Here is a 19,377-nt window from a genome sequence, read left to right on the forward strand (position 1 = left end):
TGATTGACTTGACATTTAAAGAGATTTATTTTAGAATTAGGAATCTCAATAAATATTTAGCACTAAGCTAACTAGCAATTAAAGCGATCAATTTTTTATAAAAATTCAAACATCACGTTTGCTGAGATTCTAGGAACCTCCTATTCTCGTATCTATGCAAATGCCCAATTGAAAATTCGCAAGAACCTCATTGCGTGAATCTCAATAAACATCGTTTAGCACTATAGCACCTAGCAATTAGAGTGATCAATTTTCTATAAAAATTCAAACATTACGTTTCTATGCATCCGTATCTATGCACTCACGCAAACACAATTGAAAATTCGCAACGTCCTCGCCAATAGAAGTGAGTAAAAAGTAAAAACAAACTGAGTTCACTCGGAACTCTCGTTACATATAGTCGAATCAGCGTTAACTAACGATGCTCGATCGATTCGTTAGCAGGCCGAAATCAATACGAGCGAATACGGAAAAAAGAGAATTCGAGCGATGCCGTGCAGTCGGAGCGTGAAATCGGCGCAATTGCGGTCGCACCCCCGACGCGAAAAATAATGACCCTTTACTGGCAAACAAAACGCAGCAAAGAATAATAGAAAAGAACGAGTAGAAAGGACCGCGGGAGGGTGGGACAGAGAGGCAATGAAAAGAGTCACTCCTGTGGAGGAGCAGACTGCAGGTCGATATAATCCCTCCATTGATTGAAGTCGATGTTCTGTCAGAATTCTCTACCCCAAAGGACAACCTTCGTAGTGGGGTGAACGAATAAGGGAGAGAATACTGGCCGTCGACCCCGCTTTAGTCGCCTCACGAACCGCGTACGTGTCGCGTTCGTGCTTCGCGTAGCCAGCTAGAGCAACCCGTAGATTTCCCTCCGTCGAACGACGACGGTTCGTTTCATTCGACACGCGTTCGGAGACCTCCGCGTTTACCTATCAAACTGAATCGTATCTCCGATAAGATTCAACCTCCTACTCGATATATCTCTCGCGAACCACGTTTCGACGATATTCAACCCTAATTCGGTTCGAACGTTAAACGAATCGCGCTCGAGGGATGCTTTCGAAAACCGAGTCTCGCAAGCTGCACGCTCTACGGAACCTTTCCGACTCGCGATCGCCGACTGAAACTCCGCAGTCGAGGCTGTACCTCCACTACTTCACCGTGCTGTTCTCGATTCTGTACCCTCAGATCTCGTCTCTTCGAGTCAATTCCGAAACTCGAGTTTCCAATCGAGGCTGGTGAAGCGGGCGCGCGGAACGTCGAGGACTCCGTGATTTCGCGGTCTCCGGAAAATGTTCGGCTGCGACGCGAGCATCCCCGAGCCGGTGCAGGCTTCGACCGGGGAGTCGAGGGAATAGGACCAGAGGGATGTTCCGTCGGCGACGCGGCGAGAAATGACGGCTGCCCGTTGACGTTTGTGCCGTCAAGTGCGAGCGTGCCCCGAGATTATCAGAACGAAGTGCCGGAGGGACGGAGAGTGAGAAATGTACCTCGGCCATCGGAAGGATATCGATTCCTGCAAATTACCGCGGCGCGTCCACCGGCGGCACATTTATGTTTTCGCCTCGTCGTCCAGCCCCGGGAAACTCCTCCGAGCGACCGAGGGGATCGTGTGTTCCCTGAATTTATCGTCTCTCAGACACGAAGATGCTCGACGCGACCGCTCCGAACCGTCGCGCGTGCCTCGATTAGCGTGAACAGCCACACTTCGACACGGATGACCCCACCTGGATATGAATTTGAAATCTAAATGGCTCTTCCTTGGAATACTGAATACCATCCTCCTTGAATATGGTAAATTCCTTCTTTTCGTACGCTAAGTCTACGGAACCCGTCGATTTCCAATATGCAATACCTTGGTTTCGAAGCTACAACTTTCCCGATTTATATAAACGAACGAGCGTAGTTCTCTGGGAACAGTAGAATAAAGTGTAGAATTGCAGGTTTAACACCAGAACTACCGTACAAAATGGTTTCGAGTACTGTAATGAATGTCTGAAGAAACTGGAAATAATCTATTGTTACAGGTTTCATAGGAATATTGCATATTAATCGTATTAAATGCTCGGTAGTTCTAGTGTTAATGGATCTTTTATTTAACCAGAGTGTGATAACCTTTTTCCGATACAGTGTTTAATCGATCTGTTGCGCTACGAGGGTAGGATTTCTTTTATCAGACAAATATTCCGGAGAAATATTGAGTAGCTTTTATGTTGAATAGTTTCATATTTTTGTATTTTTTATAGTGGACGAGAATTTGTCGTGTTAAGTCTATCAGTCTATAGTGGATAAAATAGATTTTCTCGTGGAATTGGCAGTAACTTAAAAATGAAGTATCCATGGCAGATCTAAAAAATTCCTGTATTTAAACTATCGAAGATATCAGTTCTCTTATCAATGTGTCTTTCTGCTCGCGTACGATTCAGTGCACCTGCAAATGCTGCAATAAATCAACTGAAGGGATACGTGCTTCGTTATATTTTTCTGCTTGCATTTTCTTTCGATAGATTTTCTGACCAAGTGTCAAAGGTCACGAGAAACGTTGAAAGTGTGTTCCATCACGCACTGAATCGAAAAGAAATAAAATATCGAAACATTAACACGTTGATTGATATTGAAAATAATTATTAATGATTTGGTATTGTAACACTCATATTACAATGTCACCTAGATACAAATATTTATATATAAATATTTAGTATAAATATATAGATGTAAATATTCAATTAATATATAAATATACATGCTCATGTTACTAAATATTTTCATTTGACATCGGTTTCCTTATTGTAAATGTTCTTCGGTAATTTAAAAGCTCCAGTCGTCGGTGACCCCTATGGCAATCGACGCGTTAAGCGTTTCCCATCTGAATTCTGGTTCCCAATTACATTCGGAAAAATTCGAGTTTTCCCAGAAGTCCGGAGACTACGGACTAAGCGTTAACGAAACGAACGATCCAGGTTCCACGAAATCGACGATGGAAGAACCAGAAGAGTTCGCCGGTTTAAAGATTCATTCGCCATCCTCTCACGTCGCTCTTTCCGGGGACCTCACCGTGTTCATCGCGAAGACGGAGCAATTATCGGAAGACGTGTCGTACAGTAACGAGTTAAATAGGGTAGACGGCGAAGATAGCGAGCTACTAGACAATTTTCCTAACGAATCGCCTCTATTGCGGTAAGCCGATGCTAAATCGGGGAGAAGATCGAATTATGCCTCGTCGCACAGTGCCGTTTATGGAGAACACTCGAGAAATTGAATACTATCAGAGATACAAATGAATGATTTAATAATTTCCAATGACAATCGATGAATCTTTATCTTCGAAATGATAATCATTTTGTATGGCAGGTATTACTTAGCAACGTATCGACAATCTTGATTTTTCGTTACGCGAGCAGTCGAATTTTCGGGTTTGTCCAGAGACGGCACTGTGCGTCGTTGGAATATAAAGAAATGTCATTACCTTGGAATCATACTAACCACTCTTATCATTTGTAGAATATTGTACCTCTTTAACGACGTATCACAGTTAATCGGAGAAATTCAATTAGAGAAGTTGCCTTCAGAAAACGAGACCGTCTCGATTGTAATTCCTTGCGGGTATTTCACTCGCGGCGGTATCTACGCTCTGCGATTAGAGTACAAATACAAAAATTTGACAGTGCCTGTTTCCTCCCTTTATCAGGTTCGAAGTATTGCTAATATTTCATCTTTATTATAGATTCGTTCGCGTCGATTGATTTCATTTCTTTCTTTCTTTTTCGAGGGAAACACTGTGAACGCACAGTTCTCTCTGTTCGCACGTTTTCATTTGACAGATCATATCTACGCTCGTGTTTAATTTCAATGCGATAATCGTGTACCATTTGATCCGTAGACGAGTAAAATCCTAGACGTGAAGTGGCCGACGCCGAAAATTTTCTTAGAGTCACAAGTGATCGATACATATCCGAACAAACGTGTTGCGACAACTATAAAATACGACGAGACGAGTTGCAGTCCTTTGGAAAATGTTCCTGTAGCTGTCTACATTTTACAGTTAATATATTGTGGGTCTAGCGTGACTGCTTGTTATTTACAGAATAATACTCACACACAGGTAAACATATAAATAAATTAATGCGGGGATGAATGCGCGAATGGACGATGAGCATGTGTGGATGAACTTGGAATATTTTAGGGTACATTGATTCTTTAAATTGATTCCTCGCTAGTCGAATAATCGTGGTCATGTGGATACATATTGTTAAGTAAGATTAATCTTTGGAACTTGTTAATTTCATCCGATTCTTTAGATTCTCTACTACGAAGAAGTAAGAGGCTTTATTCCGTCGAAGACTGTTTTTTTTCGGTGTGAATTTTTCGGGCTGCCGGGCAACTACGCGATCCGGCTGAAAGCTTCGAATCTGAATCCTACAGCACCGAATACTAGTTTGTATTTCAAGGTAACAAATTCACATTCGTCCATGTACAATTGACTTCTTATTCTTTAGTCTTCCATTGTCTATTCAAGTCAACGACAATACATCATTTCCCATCGAGTAATACATTTATTCGAAGTCTCCAATGATACACAGTGGAAAACTGAATTGTTTAAATTATTTTGACATGTAGCGCTCTTGTAGTACCGATAGTTTCGAGATAGGAAACGGGAAATCGGTGATTTTTATTATGAGCCCAGCGTTGATCATTTTATCCTTTAAAATCGCAGGTGAACTGGTCGGAGGAGTTCAAGCTGACGGTCCACGCGAGATCGATATATCCTTGCGAAGGGCCAGGTGGTGTGGCCGTCCTTTTCGAATATCCTTCCTGTCGCCTGGAAGGCGATCGTGTTCGCGTTTACGGTCGGCTGAGGGCTGATGTCACTTCCGTCGCCTCACCTTCCAGTCTTCACTACATCACCGAGTCGAGATCGATCCCCGGCAAACACTCGTTGACGTTCGATTGCGATCTGTTCACGGAGAAATACGTCGAGTACTGCTTCATCTACGTCAGCCAGGCGATCACGGGCGCTATGATGGACGTTAAAATAACTTGCATACCCACCTTCCCTTTTCAAGGTAGACTTCAATCTTTCATTCTCGACTGCGAGCGTGGAAGTCTTGCGAGAACGCAAGATCTTTCGCAACAATTCAACAAATTAATTATGCTAAATGTACCGGCACTTTGTGTGCACTTGTTTCTAACGGTTAAATAATCGGTTGTGAATGAAGGTAAAGAAATTAACCCTTTGCGGACGAAGACTCTGTAAAGTACACAAAGCTTGGAACATTTGAAGCTAAATTATACATCGAATGCTTAAACAACAGTAAAAAGGGAACTATACACCGATCACTTGCTATTCAAGTAATTAAGTCATTCGTCTGCAACTTAGTATTCCAAATATGAACATTTCATCTGATCGAAATGACGTTCGTTCGCAAAGGATTAAACGGCTTCTCTTAGTAAGAACGGAAAGAAACATTTTAATTAATGAATGTTCACTTGCATAGAAGGCGACATCGCTGGGTGGGGACCTTGGAGTCCTTGGAGTCCGTGCAGCAGCTCCTGTTTCGGCGGAATTCGAAATCGTTATCGCTTCTGCGACACGCCGCCCCCGAAGTACGGGGCTAAATTCTGCCAGGTAATTGATTTCTCGGTAATTAACACTAGAACCACCGGACGAGTCGAAATCACTGATTCCCGAGGTTCTTCGAGGAATTATTAACCCTTAACGGAGCAATGCCGCCGTATAAGCGGCGCGGCAGTGTTACCTTCTGGGTCCGATGCCGACAATATGGCGGCGGAAAACATTTCATTATTTTGATCACTGTTGTTCTTGTGATATTTACAATTAACACGTCGAGTATCGCGTTAGCTCGCACGTTACCGTATTTTCTGACAAGTCAACGTCTATTTTGCTATTGAAACATTGTTTCTCTTTTTATACGCGAATTCGTCAGCGTTCGAACGATTTGTGCGATTCACAGCGGAAATAACGTTTGCTTGTAAACCACACAGGGAAAAGCGGTGGAAACGAAGTTCTGCGGGAGAATATTCTCGGACGATCTGGACAAAAGCGAGTGGCACAATCGAATCGACAGCGGCGACTGCCACGGGGCAGTTTTGGCTGCGACCAAGCCAGAAATTGCGGCTGAAATCGGATCGCAGTGTCGTTGCGGCTGTCGCGTTAGATTAGAGGAGCAACTTTCTAGAAAAATTCTTGGAGCGAATACTCAGTCGTGCCCTGGCCGGTCGTTTTGGCTCTTGCAGGTAATAATCCTCGTTTAGATTATCATTAACGATCGATGTGTATTATATAGAAATCCAATTATCATACACAGATATTATACACAGATATTATACACAGATATTAACCTATAATTGATCGCAAATCTATCTCTGTTTATTTAGGCACGAGCAAACTTCGTGATCGGCTTACACTTAGACCAATTACAATTCCCTTGCCCGGGACAATACTTCCGTGTCCGGGACGGCAACTCTCTGAGTGCGGATCTCTTGACCGACGTTGCCTCGGATAAAATGCAACCCACCGCGAAAACGTTGATCAGCACGGGAGAAAATTTATTGTTGGAGTTTTTCAGCGACGAACTCACGGCTTCCGGAGACGCTTGTATCGGTGGTTTTCTTGCTCACGCTGCCATTCTAGGTAAAATCATGTTTCTTACAAAGAAGATTTCTTCCGCATCGTTTTGAAATAGATCGACGTTTCGTGTATTGAATGCGTTGTGCTTCGATTGCAGATAAAAAGTATTTAAAAAGGAATGGGAGCATAACCGTTGTGCCTTTAGAGATTGACCCGGCGGATGCGGAAAGCGAATGGTTCTTTTGGAAACCAGCGCATTTAGTGACCGCGTTGCTTTTGATACTGATGTTCGTCGTCTCCATTATCTTGACGCTGCAATTTGTTATAAAGTACAGGAAGTATCGTATCGCCGAAGACATGGACTCCTTCAGCGACGTCTCCGGTAAGACATCTTGGCTGGCCTTCTGATGAAATAACTCTAGAATCGATGCCAATCGCCCGAATATCTCTATTTCGATTAGAATTAATGCCCGGAAGATCGAAATTTCTGTCGACGAGCACCATTATATCAGACGTGATATCAATGATAGAAGCGACCGTGAAAGATGCGCCGAAGGACACTGTATGCGAGACAGAAGAACGTTACAACAGTACTGAGACGTTAACCGGGTAAGAATGCTAATGAACTGTCAATAATGCGTCGGTATCGAGTAATCGTGAGTATGGAAAGTTTCTTACAAATTTATATTTTTTAAATCAAACCTTAACAACTACACTCGAAGGAATATTTATTAGCTGTCATCGAATGAACATAGTTAAAGGTCAAAATAACTATTATCTGAAAAATATAGGTACCAAGACGGTTCCACAGTGAGCTCTAGCACGTTGAAGTTGAACAACACTATGGAAAGTTCGTCGGATAAGACAATAACATCGATCAAATCAAACTGTGATAAATTATTATCAGCCTCCAGTATCTTCGTTCTGAAAAAGCCGGAAGTGAAATATGCTTACCCTGTAAAGTAAGTTTCGTTCTTATTCGATTCTCTTTAGAATTTAATCGGTCAGATGCCAACGTGGTTAAGCGCATCAAAAATCGAGATAATTCATGTTTTCTAAGACGTTGGTTTTATAAACTTTTGGTTTATCAATTTTAATAGAAAAATATATAAAGTCTATCTCAAAGGGTAGGCTCTGCAACAATAGAATATTCTTTACCCACTAAAATTGTAAAAAATCAGCAAATATAAATATCGCATTCGCTTCTGAGACTCAATTGTCATTCATACAATTCAAACGTGTGTACATTAAGCATAGATATTTCCTCCGTGAAATATTTCCTCTATTGAACATTTACTGAAACGGTCATCATCGACACAGATTAGAAACGTGTTTAGTTTTTTTAAAGGATTTCAGTACATTCCCATAATTAATACTGAAATCAATAACGCGAAACTTTCACGGTATAATTGCTACACAGATTGCGGACGATAGACTTCGATAATTCAGAAGCGAAGCCATTGAAGTTAGACGACGAGAAACTCCAAAACGACAGAAGCAATTTGAATACGAGCCAGAGTAACGAGACGAACTCCTCGAACGAAGAGAAGGTGTGTTTCCGAACGTCCAACGGATTCTCCTTACTTTTTTAACACTTAGGCGACTGCCTAAAAAGAATAGTGTTAATATACAATTATTCTGTTATTCATTTATACGTGTTCGTTGATCGACCGCACTTTCCCAAGCAGCAGCAATCGTCTCCGGAAAGCGTGCTTTCCAGTCCGTCGACTTTAGGGAGCGGAAAGGAGACGAAAGAGAGAAGGAACCGCGAGAAACTGCTGCAAGGGCCAGGCTCGGAGTTCAGTTTAGCGAATCCCGACTCCGAAATGGAAATAGATTATTACGATTACAACGTGGCGAATGCCAGCGCCGTTCCTGGATCCTATTTAGGAATGGATCCCGCTTTCCTCGTGTGGATACCGCCTGTCGACGAGTTCAAGCTCGACGCGGATGAACTGATCTTAGGGTAATTATCATAATTATCCTAGCAATCGTTGTTCTAAGTGGTAAGTGGCTGATACTTTGAAAATGACGATCGAACAAATGTACAAGCCCGATGTTAACCTTTTGCGGAGGGATGTTTCTTAATAGAAATATTTAACATTTCTTTACGAGGCGAAGACGATCTTTGAGACTAATTCAACGACTAATTCGAAGAGAAATCACAGCAATGCTGTTTTATTCCAATGTTTCACGTATCGAGGCATTATACGAAGTTTAACATTAAATATCACATTCTATAGTTTTACTGTGTCAAATCGAGTGGTGACTGAGAGTCACTGAAATGTTCATGTTTGCGACACTGAGCAGACAAATGATTTAACCCTTTGAACTCTGTAGGCTCCAATATTGCACCAGTTACGATATTAAATATTTTAACGAACCTTATAGAAACTACCCTAAAATTATTAAATTTTCCACACATCCAAATTTTTCACTGAGAAGGAAAATAAAAGATCGAAAAAATGTTATAGCATTTCTTATTTTCGCTGGGAATATAAAAAAGTAATTATTGAATGCCGTCGCATTATAGTTCACTCAGTTAAACCATGATTATTCGGAAAGATTTCTATATTGTAAACAATGCTGCCTAACGCGGTGACACTCAGCTAGATGAACATGCAGCAATAATGCAATTCAATCGAATGATTTAATATTGTATTCGCTCGATTTCGGTATTTTACTCTGTGAAATTATTTATCCAGGTTGCGTCTGTAATTTCTGTGTTACGTATCGATCGACGTGGCACACGAACGTGCCACTAAAATACCAGAAGGCACGCGACAATTAGATCCCAGCCGTATACGGGCGAACGATGCTATCGTGTCACGCGAAACGCGAAACGCGAAACGCGACCCGGTGGGACTTGCGCCGGACATTACGCTGCAGCTAGGACGTTAGGGGGTTCAATTTACGGCGACCGACCCTTGCATTTATTCGGAATTCTTTGCGTTCTAATTCCTTCGTTGCAGTACTTGATTAATTAAACAAAATGGTTGACCATTTCGATAATTAGCACCACTGTGGAACGTATCGTTACTTTTTGTTGTGCTCGTTATTTTTATTGTTTTGGTAATGTGTGACTTATTTAATGTATACTCTTTTGTTTGAAATTGTATTCGATGTATTCTTGTTTTATTGTTGTTTTCATCGTATTGATAATGTATTTATCGAATTGAGAGTTTTATAGATTCATAGATTCATAGATTCACAGATTCACAGATTTATAGATTCATAGATCCATAGATTCATAGATTCATAGATTCATAGATCCATAGATTCATGGATTCACAGATTCATAGATTCATAGATTTATTCGAAACATACTCCTTTAAATGATCTCAATTTATCAAACTCCACTGAATTATTTTGTGATTTCTTTAAATATGCACCTTTTACCATCCCCCAAAGCGATAAGATTACCAAGTAATAGTACCAGTTAATATAAATTTCTTTACAGAAGCAAAAGGAATTCTATTTTGACTCTCGAAACCGAAGGCGCCGCGTTAACTCCATCCGAGTACAGAAGAATGAAGTTATCCAATTTCGAGGATTTCGGATTTGACTTGCAACAAGGGTAAAAATTCAAATGTTGATCCTAATGTCTCATTGATTTTACTCACAAACATGCATCATGTTTATTGTTGAATAGAAACGAAAAATGAGTAGCATGTAGTAAGTGTAACGGTTAGACTGCAGAATTTATGCGGTTATAACAGGAAAAGAATATTAATCGAGATCCCATATAATTGTTATTTCTTTAGAGCCTTTACTAGACTTTAGAACTTTTCGTAGTATTTAATTACGCTAAGAATTATCCGAGAAAAATCACTAAATTTCCATAAACATCCGCAGTCTAACGATGTCTCCAGGCCCTATGCAAACGATGAGCGTCCAAATTAACGATACAACTATCGAATCAAATGTTACTCAAATTTCATTCGAATAAGAACGTTGAAACCGTCGGAACAAACACGGTTCGACGAACGTTCGGTATTCGATGAATTTCAGCGTGGAATAAAACTGAAATTAACATCGATAAATTGTTGCATGAACGATACGCGTAATACTACCACTCGACAAATGAACTTTGAAGCTTTATGTTCCCTGTAAACGATGTGTCCCATTGCCTTGCATAAAAGTAACTAAGTTTTTCCTGCTAGCGACAGATATTTGCATACAGGGGAGAAATACTGCCACAATTTTAATTACGTAAATCTAAATCGGGACGACCCCTCTGGAAATTCGAAAGCGAGAACATACGAAAAATTATTTCCCGTTCGAAAAATTCTGGAAGATTCCAGCGTTAAAGTCAGCATGGAATCTATATCTGGCGCTCTTGAACATAAACAGTATTGCGTTATTCCGAACAGGAGGTGAGCTAATAACAATTATTTACGTAAATGTCGCTTTTGTGGTGCGCAAAGCTTCTTAAACGGACGACGAACAATCGTTCCTCTCTTTGAGCTAATGTGTGAAACTTTACAAATGATTACATCTATCGATTTAACCGTATTCGCGATTCTTTCTCTTCTATGCATCGAATAAATGTAAAATCATTCAACGATAACATTACCGTAGAAACATTACGATTTGCTAACGCTAACCAACGAAATTTCTCACGATCAACTCGAAATTGTTCAAGGATCGAGCTCACCCTTTCAAAATTGTCTCGCGTTCGCTCCGAGATCTCGCGCACGCACTTCGCGTAGTTCCGTTGCCATCAGAATTTTCGAATTAGAAATCTTTTCTTGTAAATCGATGTTCCTTCTACTCTGTTGTACTTCAAGTTTGTGCATGATCTGTGTGTGTGCGCGTGTGTCGTTGCTCCTCGAACAGCATGTATACTTTCCCTTCAATGTCCACCTGTCGATCACTCTGTAAACAATCTTATATCTACCTGCAAAATACATGTTATAACAGAACCTCTCTTTTCGTCCGTGGAAGTAGTTGTTATTGTTATATTATTATTACTATCACCATCGAAGCACAGTCCTACGCTCCAGATGAACAAATAAATCACTCAGAAGCCAAAGGTTAAGTCGATTTGTCGATATTTTCTGATTTTTCTCCATATTTATGAAACAAATAACGTTCTGTTCAGTTATTCGAGGCTTATATTGGAAATGGCTGATTAACAGAACAGTACATATCTGACAGTGTCACTTTATTATAACTTTGAAAAACACGTCTAGGTCTTTCAAGTTCTCGAATGCGAATGAATCGGACCCGAAAGTAAGTTGGGGTGCGGTTTTGATTGCCTATCGCCTTTTAGACTAAAGATATCTGGCTGCCTTTCTATCGCCTTTGTTTAAACTAAAGATACACAAACGTTGAGCATTTTTGCTTTCGCTAGCTTAGCATCAGTAATAATTCAACAGCTTCACTCGTCTCTTCGTTTTCCCTAGATCAGAACGCCCTTCTTATAGCTCCCGACATGTTCTACACTAATTTCAGAAGCCGAACCATTAATTTTCTCAATTTTCCTCTCCGCGCTTAACCGCAGGCTTCCGAGCGACTCGAATAATTTCCCAAGGAACATTGCGTTCCCTTAACCCTTTCGTTACGGCAGTCTGCTCCGCTGGAGTGACGCCACTGTACGGAACTTAGGTCTTTCAACGCTACGTTGTCATTCGTATAACATATTTGGAGATTTTGCAATTATTATAAACAAAAATACAATTACCACGTTGACCATGTTGTACCACGCTGACGCTCGTACGCACAGGTCATCGCGTGGATGCCGTCTACGTCCGGCGCTCGTAACGAAAGGGTTAAACACACCGTCGAAACTTTCCCCTCGACCAGTGACCCGAGGAACGTTCGTTCACCGTTTGCACTTTCCTCCCCAGGGTGCGCACGGACAAAGAGAGCGAGCCCTGCGAAGAGTCGAACTCGCCGAGAAGCGTCGGCAGCCCCATAAGCGGGCACGGGGAGTCCCGCAAAGACAGGTCGATCTCCGCGCCGAGAAAAGCACTGCAGGAGGAAGCTCTGCTGTCGAAGGCGAAGCACGGCCCGAAGCAGAAAACGATCTCGCGAGGCGCGGAGGAGGACGAGAACGTGTCGTGCAAGTACAAGGAATTGACCGAGTGCGCCGAGCCGTTGGTGCACAAGAAGGACATGGTGAACATACCGATGACGGAGCTGTCCGGCAGTCCACTGACCAATTTCGCGCAGGTGCGCAAGCTGAACAACAAGGAGGCCGACAAGCCGTTCAACGTCGAGACCCACCATTACGGGATAGAGACGTTCTGCATGAAGCAGGGCTCGTTCTGCGATCAGAACATCAGGTTCGTCGACGACGACGACGACGATTACATCGACTGAACGTGAAATCCGTCGGGTTTCGGTCACCGAAGTTGACGCTTCGACGCTCAAATCGGCTCTGGACGAGATTTCTTTTTTGTTCATTCGTTGGCTCTTGGGGAGATGGATTTCAGAGAGCAGGAGGAAATTATATTTTTTTATTTGAAATCCTAGGAATGTATGTCATTGTCCGATTACACAGGCTGTAAGAACTTTTTGTTTTTATCACGTGTAAGGACATATCACTTTGGCTAGTTTTTCTTTTGCGGAATTCGTTGATTCGTCCTATTGGCTCATGCGAACCGAAGAAATATATATTGGTAGAATCTTTCGAAGGATTGCGGATTAACGAAAGATATAATTTTCAACGGAAACAAGAACGCGAGCGGAAAGGAAAGATCTCGTATCCGAGACAGATGTTCTAAACTAACCACGGAATTGATTGCAATAAAAGTAAATAGTTTTAGACTCGAGTACGATTCCGGTGCGATTAAGTATTCTTAAGATCGCTGACAATTGCTGGAATCGAAGTCCAATCGTGTGTACATAGAAGCAATTATATTATTATCGGTATAGTAAAAATAGTACAAATTATACGGCACAGTACAATTATCCTCGGAACTCGATTATTTATTTATTTATATATTTATACACTGTGACAGACTTCTAGGAAGTACATAACAATCTGACATGGCAATGCACCGAGCATCTAGAATAAAGAATAAAGAATATTGAATTTAAACTACCCATATCGCTATTAAGGAACACAATGAACTAGTCGTTGCTAAACTTAATATTTTCTAATGGAATCCACTTTTTATACAAACTGTTCGTCGACGGAAAGAAAAAAAAATTCAGGAAATTCATTTCGATTATCTCGTGTACTTCGTACGTGAATATATTTCTATCGATTTCATATAGAACTATAGAATGTAATAAAATCGTGCGCAATGTGCTATGTATCTAGGTATGTATGTAAATGGTTATACACGTTTAGGAGTTTACTCGACGTTCAAATATACTGCGGTTCATTTTGTATTAAGCAACGTACGAATTATAGTTGCCGGTATATAAATGTATTTAATGTAAAAAGTTTCTATACTTCGTTACGTATTAAGTTATCGAGTAACTACCGAGTCCAGCCTGGATCGCGTGAGTTTTTCAATTTATATAACAACTCGTCAATTTTCTATCAACACTATCGTCATTAGATTTTTCGATTAGTTCGTCGTCCCATATTTTCGATACGTAAGTGTGACTTCATATATTACGCTACACGATCAACGTTATTATTCTCGCGAACGACGCGCCGTCCGTTGCAGCGAACCTGGCACTTTCTTCTGAGTGGTCGGATTCGGAGGAGCACGTCTCTCCTACACGGATTTTCGATTCTGCCGTATGATTCGCCGAGTCGCGCGACAGAGAGCGCGAAGGGCCGCCTCCGGACTCGCGATTGGACGTCTCGGAGCGACTGTCTCCGCCCCTGTGACGTCACGAGTGCCAGGTTCGCTGCAACGGCGGTACATGCGAGTTGCTCGGAAGCCAGTGCGATTAAGTCGATTTTCTGATGTTTTCTGATTAGTCATTAACACTCTCCGTGCCGCGTGGGGCGTGTACGAGCCACGCTGAATTTTTCGTTCAGACCAGAAATGAATTTCTCATTGAAAAACGAAGAACTTTTTAAAAATTGATGGTAGAGTCAAATATAGGCATCTTAATTTAATTTTATTTAACCCTTTGCACTCCGTAGGCGCCTTTCAGTCGCCATTTTATTTGACACAGAAAAATTATAGAGTTCGACGTTTAATATTAAACTTTGTACAATGCATCGACATGTAAAATATTAAAATAAAGCCTCTTTCTTTAATTTATGTGCGATTTCTCGTTAAGTCAGTTCGAAAGAATGTCGTTGGTATTTGATTAAAAAATGTTGAGTATTTCTAATGAAAAACTTCTGGAGTGCAAAGGGTTAATTATAAAAGTGTGGGACATATACGCCCCGTTTTTCCTAAGTCAGAAAGCACTTTTGGTTACAGCTTCTGAGTATGTTTTATAATCATTTCAGAAGGCAGAACAGGAATTTTCTAAATTGCTTTCCGAATTTGACCGCACTGGCTTCCGAGCGACTCGTGTATGTATGTAGTTGTACATAACTCGCCTCACAATTGGGAACCATTGCTGGAAAACGTCTCTCGGAGCGCAGTTCGGAAAAAAACGGAAGTTCGTGTCATATCCGGTGTATTTTCTAACACTTTTAACGATAACGTCGCAAGTACTTTTACCACTTAAGCGATCGCGTGCAATCAAGAGGATACTTTTTATAATAAATGTCATTATTAGGAAGTCAAATAAATTACGAGCTGCGATAATGGAAAAATTTATTCGTACTCTGATCATTTGTTTAATCACGGTTTCACACACTGACGGTACACTGGCTAACATACGAGTCGATTAATCAGTTGATACATCGACGTACTGATTAAAAGTGAACACTTTGTCGCAATTCGAAGATAAAGCGAAACGTTGAAGCTCTCGTTGCAATTAATTCGCATCTCCTTGTACTTACACTACCGAATTATCACGTTTACGTAACGATCCTGAAACACGATCGTTTTCTTTACGGGAAAGAAGAAGCTTTCTTGAACGCCAATAGTGTTTTATTTCATTGTGTTCGGAGAATATACGTTCGTCCATTCGATAAATATTCGATAGCACGCGTGTCGCGTAGAAAGTACAATAGGCCGGTCGATCGCCGGGATTCTCGGGAATATCAGAGGTGAACCGAAAGCTTAAGTGTTAACGAACCCCTCTAAATACGCGTATATGAACACTTTTCATTGTTTCAACATTATCTCAACATTAACATTACGTCAACACGTTTTTAGAAACACCTGCGTGAATCCACGAAACTAGGCATCGTTACTGTTCAAACATATTTATAATACAACGTGAATATTTATACCGTTGACATCTTAAAATAAAGTATCACACTATAGGTACGATAATACGTGCAATACCAATTTATTATTCGGTACAACTCGACGCTACAGCCATCTTGTCGCGCCAACTCTTCGCGCCATTCGAGTCTGATGCTCAACGAAAAGGAATCGCGAGACAACAAGTCAACGATTTAACACTTTGACTGCCACCTCGTCCGAATTCGGATGACACCATTTTTTACGTAAACTCAAACATTAATTTTCTCGGTGACGTTTCGAACGAACCGAATTTTGTTGCATGAGATATAAGAGGGACGACAGAGCAGTCGTTATAAAGAACCTTGACTTTTTAGTTTCTACTTTATTAAGAAAATTATTTTCACCGCATAGGTATTCCAATGAGCGTTTATTTGGCAGTCAACGCGTTAATCCGTACATTTGTCCTTTGAAAATCTTGCCAATTACGTTCGATCAGCGGCTCGTCCTTTGAAATTCTAAATACGCGCAATGTAGCTTCGATAAAGTATCAAAGATGCTTCGAGAATTCAGACGAATGCGAGACACGAGAAATATCGGTAATTGTCGGATTGATAACGTGTTTGTAGATCGAGAAAAAATATGCGCGAGCCGCTGTTGCTTCCCATTGATGGAATTCGATAGAAAAATGCTGTGAAACACGAGAAATATCGTTAATTGTCGGATTAATAACGTGTTTGTAGATCGAGAAAAAATATGTGCGAGCCGCTGTTGCTTCCCATTGATGGAGTTCGATAGAAAAATGCTGTGAAAGGTCGTTGCACAAGAAATGCTTACGCGGTATTTTACGGTAATTTCCTTACGGTAAGAAAGTCTTTCGGAATACACTTATACGTTCCCTTAAACGTTAACCTCGGATCAAGCATCCACGCTTTACGACGATTAATACTGTTATCACATCATGAAGTAGATACTTAGTTAAGCGAAAGTTCGTTATAAAGTCGTTACACGTACATGTATATACACAACGCAGGCTAATCAATCGTAAGAAACGAGGCTTATATACATTCAACGGAAACAAGTGAGAAACTCACGACTTACGAAATTACGTCCTCGTCGTTTCGCTTCGCTACCAAATCATCTATAACATACCTATTGTCATTCGTGGAATCGAGAAACCATTCTCAACGATCTAGAAGCTCTCGTTCAAATTCAAATGATCGTATCGCTACATCGTTGCGCGTTATCGTTTCATCGATGCGTCGAACGCCGCACGATTTCACGTGGAAACATTCACGAAACGAATAAAATTTAATATCAAATAATTTGATATTAAAAGTGATCAGTGTTTCCCAGCAGGGGGCAATTTGATTTTTAAAGAAGGCAATTTGAAACTTGGAATATCATTTCATATGTTCCACAATATTTAACGTAAACAAAATAGCAAAATCATGGTAATATTGAAAATGATATATATGTTACACAGGGGGCAATTTGATTTTTAAGGGAGGCAATTTGAAACTTGAAATACCATTTCATATGTTCCACAATATTTAACGTAAACAAAACAGCAAAACCATGGTAATATTAAAAATGATATGTACGTTAAATAGGGGGGCACAAGAGTTTCATGGCACAGAAAAGCTTGGGAAACACTGATCTACTCGGAACGAGTAAGAAATAGACGCAGGAAGACGAACGAGCGTATAGCGAGCGGCCAGTTTAGCCTGGAGTTTGCCAGAAACGTTCCGGGACACGCGGGAATGATAGCTAGGGGTCTCTCGATGTTCCTCGACAGTTCCATTTCGTCCTCTAATCTAAGTATAACATTAACAAATGTAAATAGTCTCTATAAAACACGACTAACTCGTAGAACACGAACGCGTTGCTGTAAATTTCTGTAAAACGCTCGAACGGAATTCACGTATTACGATCATTTGTTGACCTCGAGCGTCAACGAGGTCTCCGGCTGGGTCCAGATGTAGCCGGTCCGCGTGATGCTGCAATGCGCGTCGTAGTATCTACCGGGTGCACGGCAGTAGGACCATCGCGGGCAACGGCACCGAAATTTACTGTGGAACTCCTCCTTGCAGACCTCGTTCCACCAGCAAGTCCGCTGTAACGTGAAATCCTGTACGATCTGTTTCATTTGCTCTCGCAGCCAACAACGTTGTCAGAGTAGTAGTTTCGACGCTTTCACGGCCTGGAGTGTTACATTCGTTTCTGGCCAGCTGGGCCAGCAATTGGTCAGCTGAACAATTAAAATAACTGGTGACCATTGATCCAGAACATGAACAGGGTACGTATTTAAAGAGACTCTTCCCTGACACACATCAGTATCAGTGTACTTTTAGCCCCCTGATGAAGTCTGCTGCAATGCTGCCGAAACGTTGGGAACAAATTCCTAGTGGACACGGCTCTCACCCGAAAGCCAGAAATGAATGTAACATTGTTAGAATCCTGATATAACAAGAGAAGCTTTTCAACCAGCACACGCTGATTTAGATGAAACTCGTGCCGTAGATTTCAAGACAATGGACAATGGTTTTATGAGTATAAGTGCAGTGTTTTCTATGGGTAGCCTATGGAGGGAAACTTTCTCGAGAAAAATTAGTCTAAGGGTAGTTTCGATCCTCTTATTCTGCTATATCCTTGGTGATCGAAGATACTAGGAATTAAGAGATAAAACCGGACGAATTCCTCAGTCAAGTGATCTCCTAGCAGAACATACGAAAATAATGGAATATTTGAACACATTCGAGGCCGATACGAACGCGTTAATATACTCGACGTACAAACTAACATAATGTCACGCTACATTCGATACACGGCTCCCAAAGGAAAAATTCGCAAAACGGCCGAATCACAAATTGAATAAAACTGGCACTCTGAAAATGCCAGGAACAAATCCGACAATCCTCGGAGCTGATCGCCAACGCAACCGTCAAAACCTAGCAGCTCAAAGATCACTTGACACTCGATGCACGACTGGGCCAGGATGAGATTTAGTTTATTCGCATTCCGCTTACCTCCGCCAAGTAGCCTCTCACACTTTGATCGCTGTAATTTCGCTTTTTAATTAGGTGCTTCGCAGTTGTCGTGTACACGTCAGCGCAGAGTACCAGTATCAGTAACAGGTGTAACGCTAATCCCTCCTGCGAAGACGAATGATCAGTTTAGGGTACTTAGCCTTTCAGCGTCCTTCGGTTTCGCATGGGAAAAGTCGAGACCGAGCGATTTAGAGAACGGAAGATGGATGGACAGAAAGGGACGACACAGAAGGAGAACGAAAAATGCTCGAAAATTTGGACGTGACGGTTGAAACGGTGTAACGACGCAGTAGGTTCGCTAGTTCGACGAAGACTCACATTGTCGCGCATTTTGACCGGTTCGGTCCTCGTGGAAATACCTTGTCGCACAGCCGTGTCGGGAATATCACGGGGGAAAAGGAGATGTGTCACAAGGCTGGCCGCATACTTCGTTTTCGCTGCTGCACGTTTTGTACGAGCACTTGAAATAAAAGAGTATGCTACGTGTGGCACGCGGCGCATGCGTACGGCCCGGCTC

General features: G+C 41.5%; 2 protein-coding genes across 6 annotated transcripts; one reads left to right on the plus strand and one right to left on the minus strand.

Moving 5' to 3' along the window:
• Positions 1-786: 786 nt before the first annotated feature.
• Positions 787-13,207, plus strand: gogo (thrombospondin-1 like protein golden goal). Of its 5 annotated transcripts, none has more exons than XM_031981877.2 (17): positions 787-1,794; positions 2,961-3,177; positions 3,502-3,688; positions 3,881-4,102; positions 4,299-4,448; positions 4,715-5,063; positions 5,496-5,626; positions 6,004-6,255; positions 6,397-6,652; positions 6,747-6,971; positions 7,051-7,198; positions 7,381-7,551; positions 8,010-8,139; positions 8,278-8,555; positions 10,050-10,166; positions 10,753-10,965; positions 12,442-13,207. In XM_031981877.2, the coding sequence occupies exons 1-17, from the start codon at positions 1,734-1,736 to the stop codon at positions 12,914-12,916; spliced, it is 3,582 nt and encodes a 1,193-aa protein (XP_031837737.1). In that variant the 5' UTR covers positions 787-1,733; the 3' UTR covers positions 12,917-13,207. The 5 variants fall into 5 exon arrangements, with proteins under 5 accessions (XP_031837737.1, XP_031837738.1, XP_076221899.1 ...); XM_031981878.2 differs by having other exon boundaries at positions 10,759-10,965; XM_076365784.1 differs by having other exon boundaries at positions 10,053-10,166.
• A 2,049-nt stretch (positions 13,208-15,256) lies between these two features.
• LOC116429208 (uncharacterized) lies at positions 15,257-19,361 on the minus strand. Its single transcript, XM_031981892.2, has 3 exons — positions 19,179-19,361; positions 18,840-18,965; positions 15,257-17,926 (listed from the first exon to the last, which is right to left on the minus strand). The coding sequence occupies exons 1-3, from the start codon at positions 19,359-19,361 to the stop codon at positions 17,744-17,746; spliced, it is 492 nt and encodes a 163-aa protein (XP_031837752.1). The 3' UTR covers positions 15,257-17,743.
• Between the last annotated feature and the right edge of the window lie 16 nt (positions 19,362-19,377).

This window comes from Nomia melanderi, chromosome 3 (genome assembly GCF_051020985.1).
Source record: "Nomia melanderi isolate GNS246 chromosome 3, iyNomMela1, whole genome shotgun sequence".
NCBI classification, from domain to species: domain Eukaryota; kingdom Metazoa; phylum Arthropoda; class Insecta; order Hymenoptera; family Halictidae; genus Nomia; species Nomia melanderi.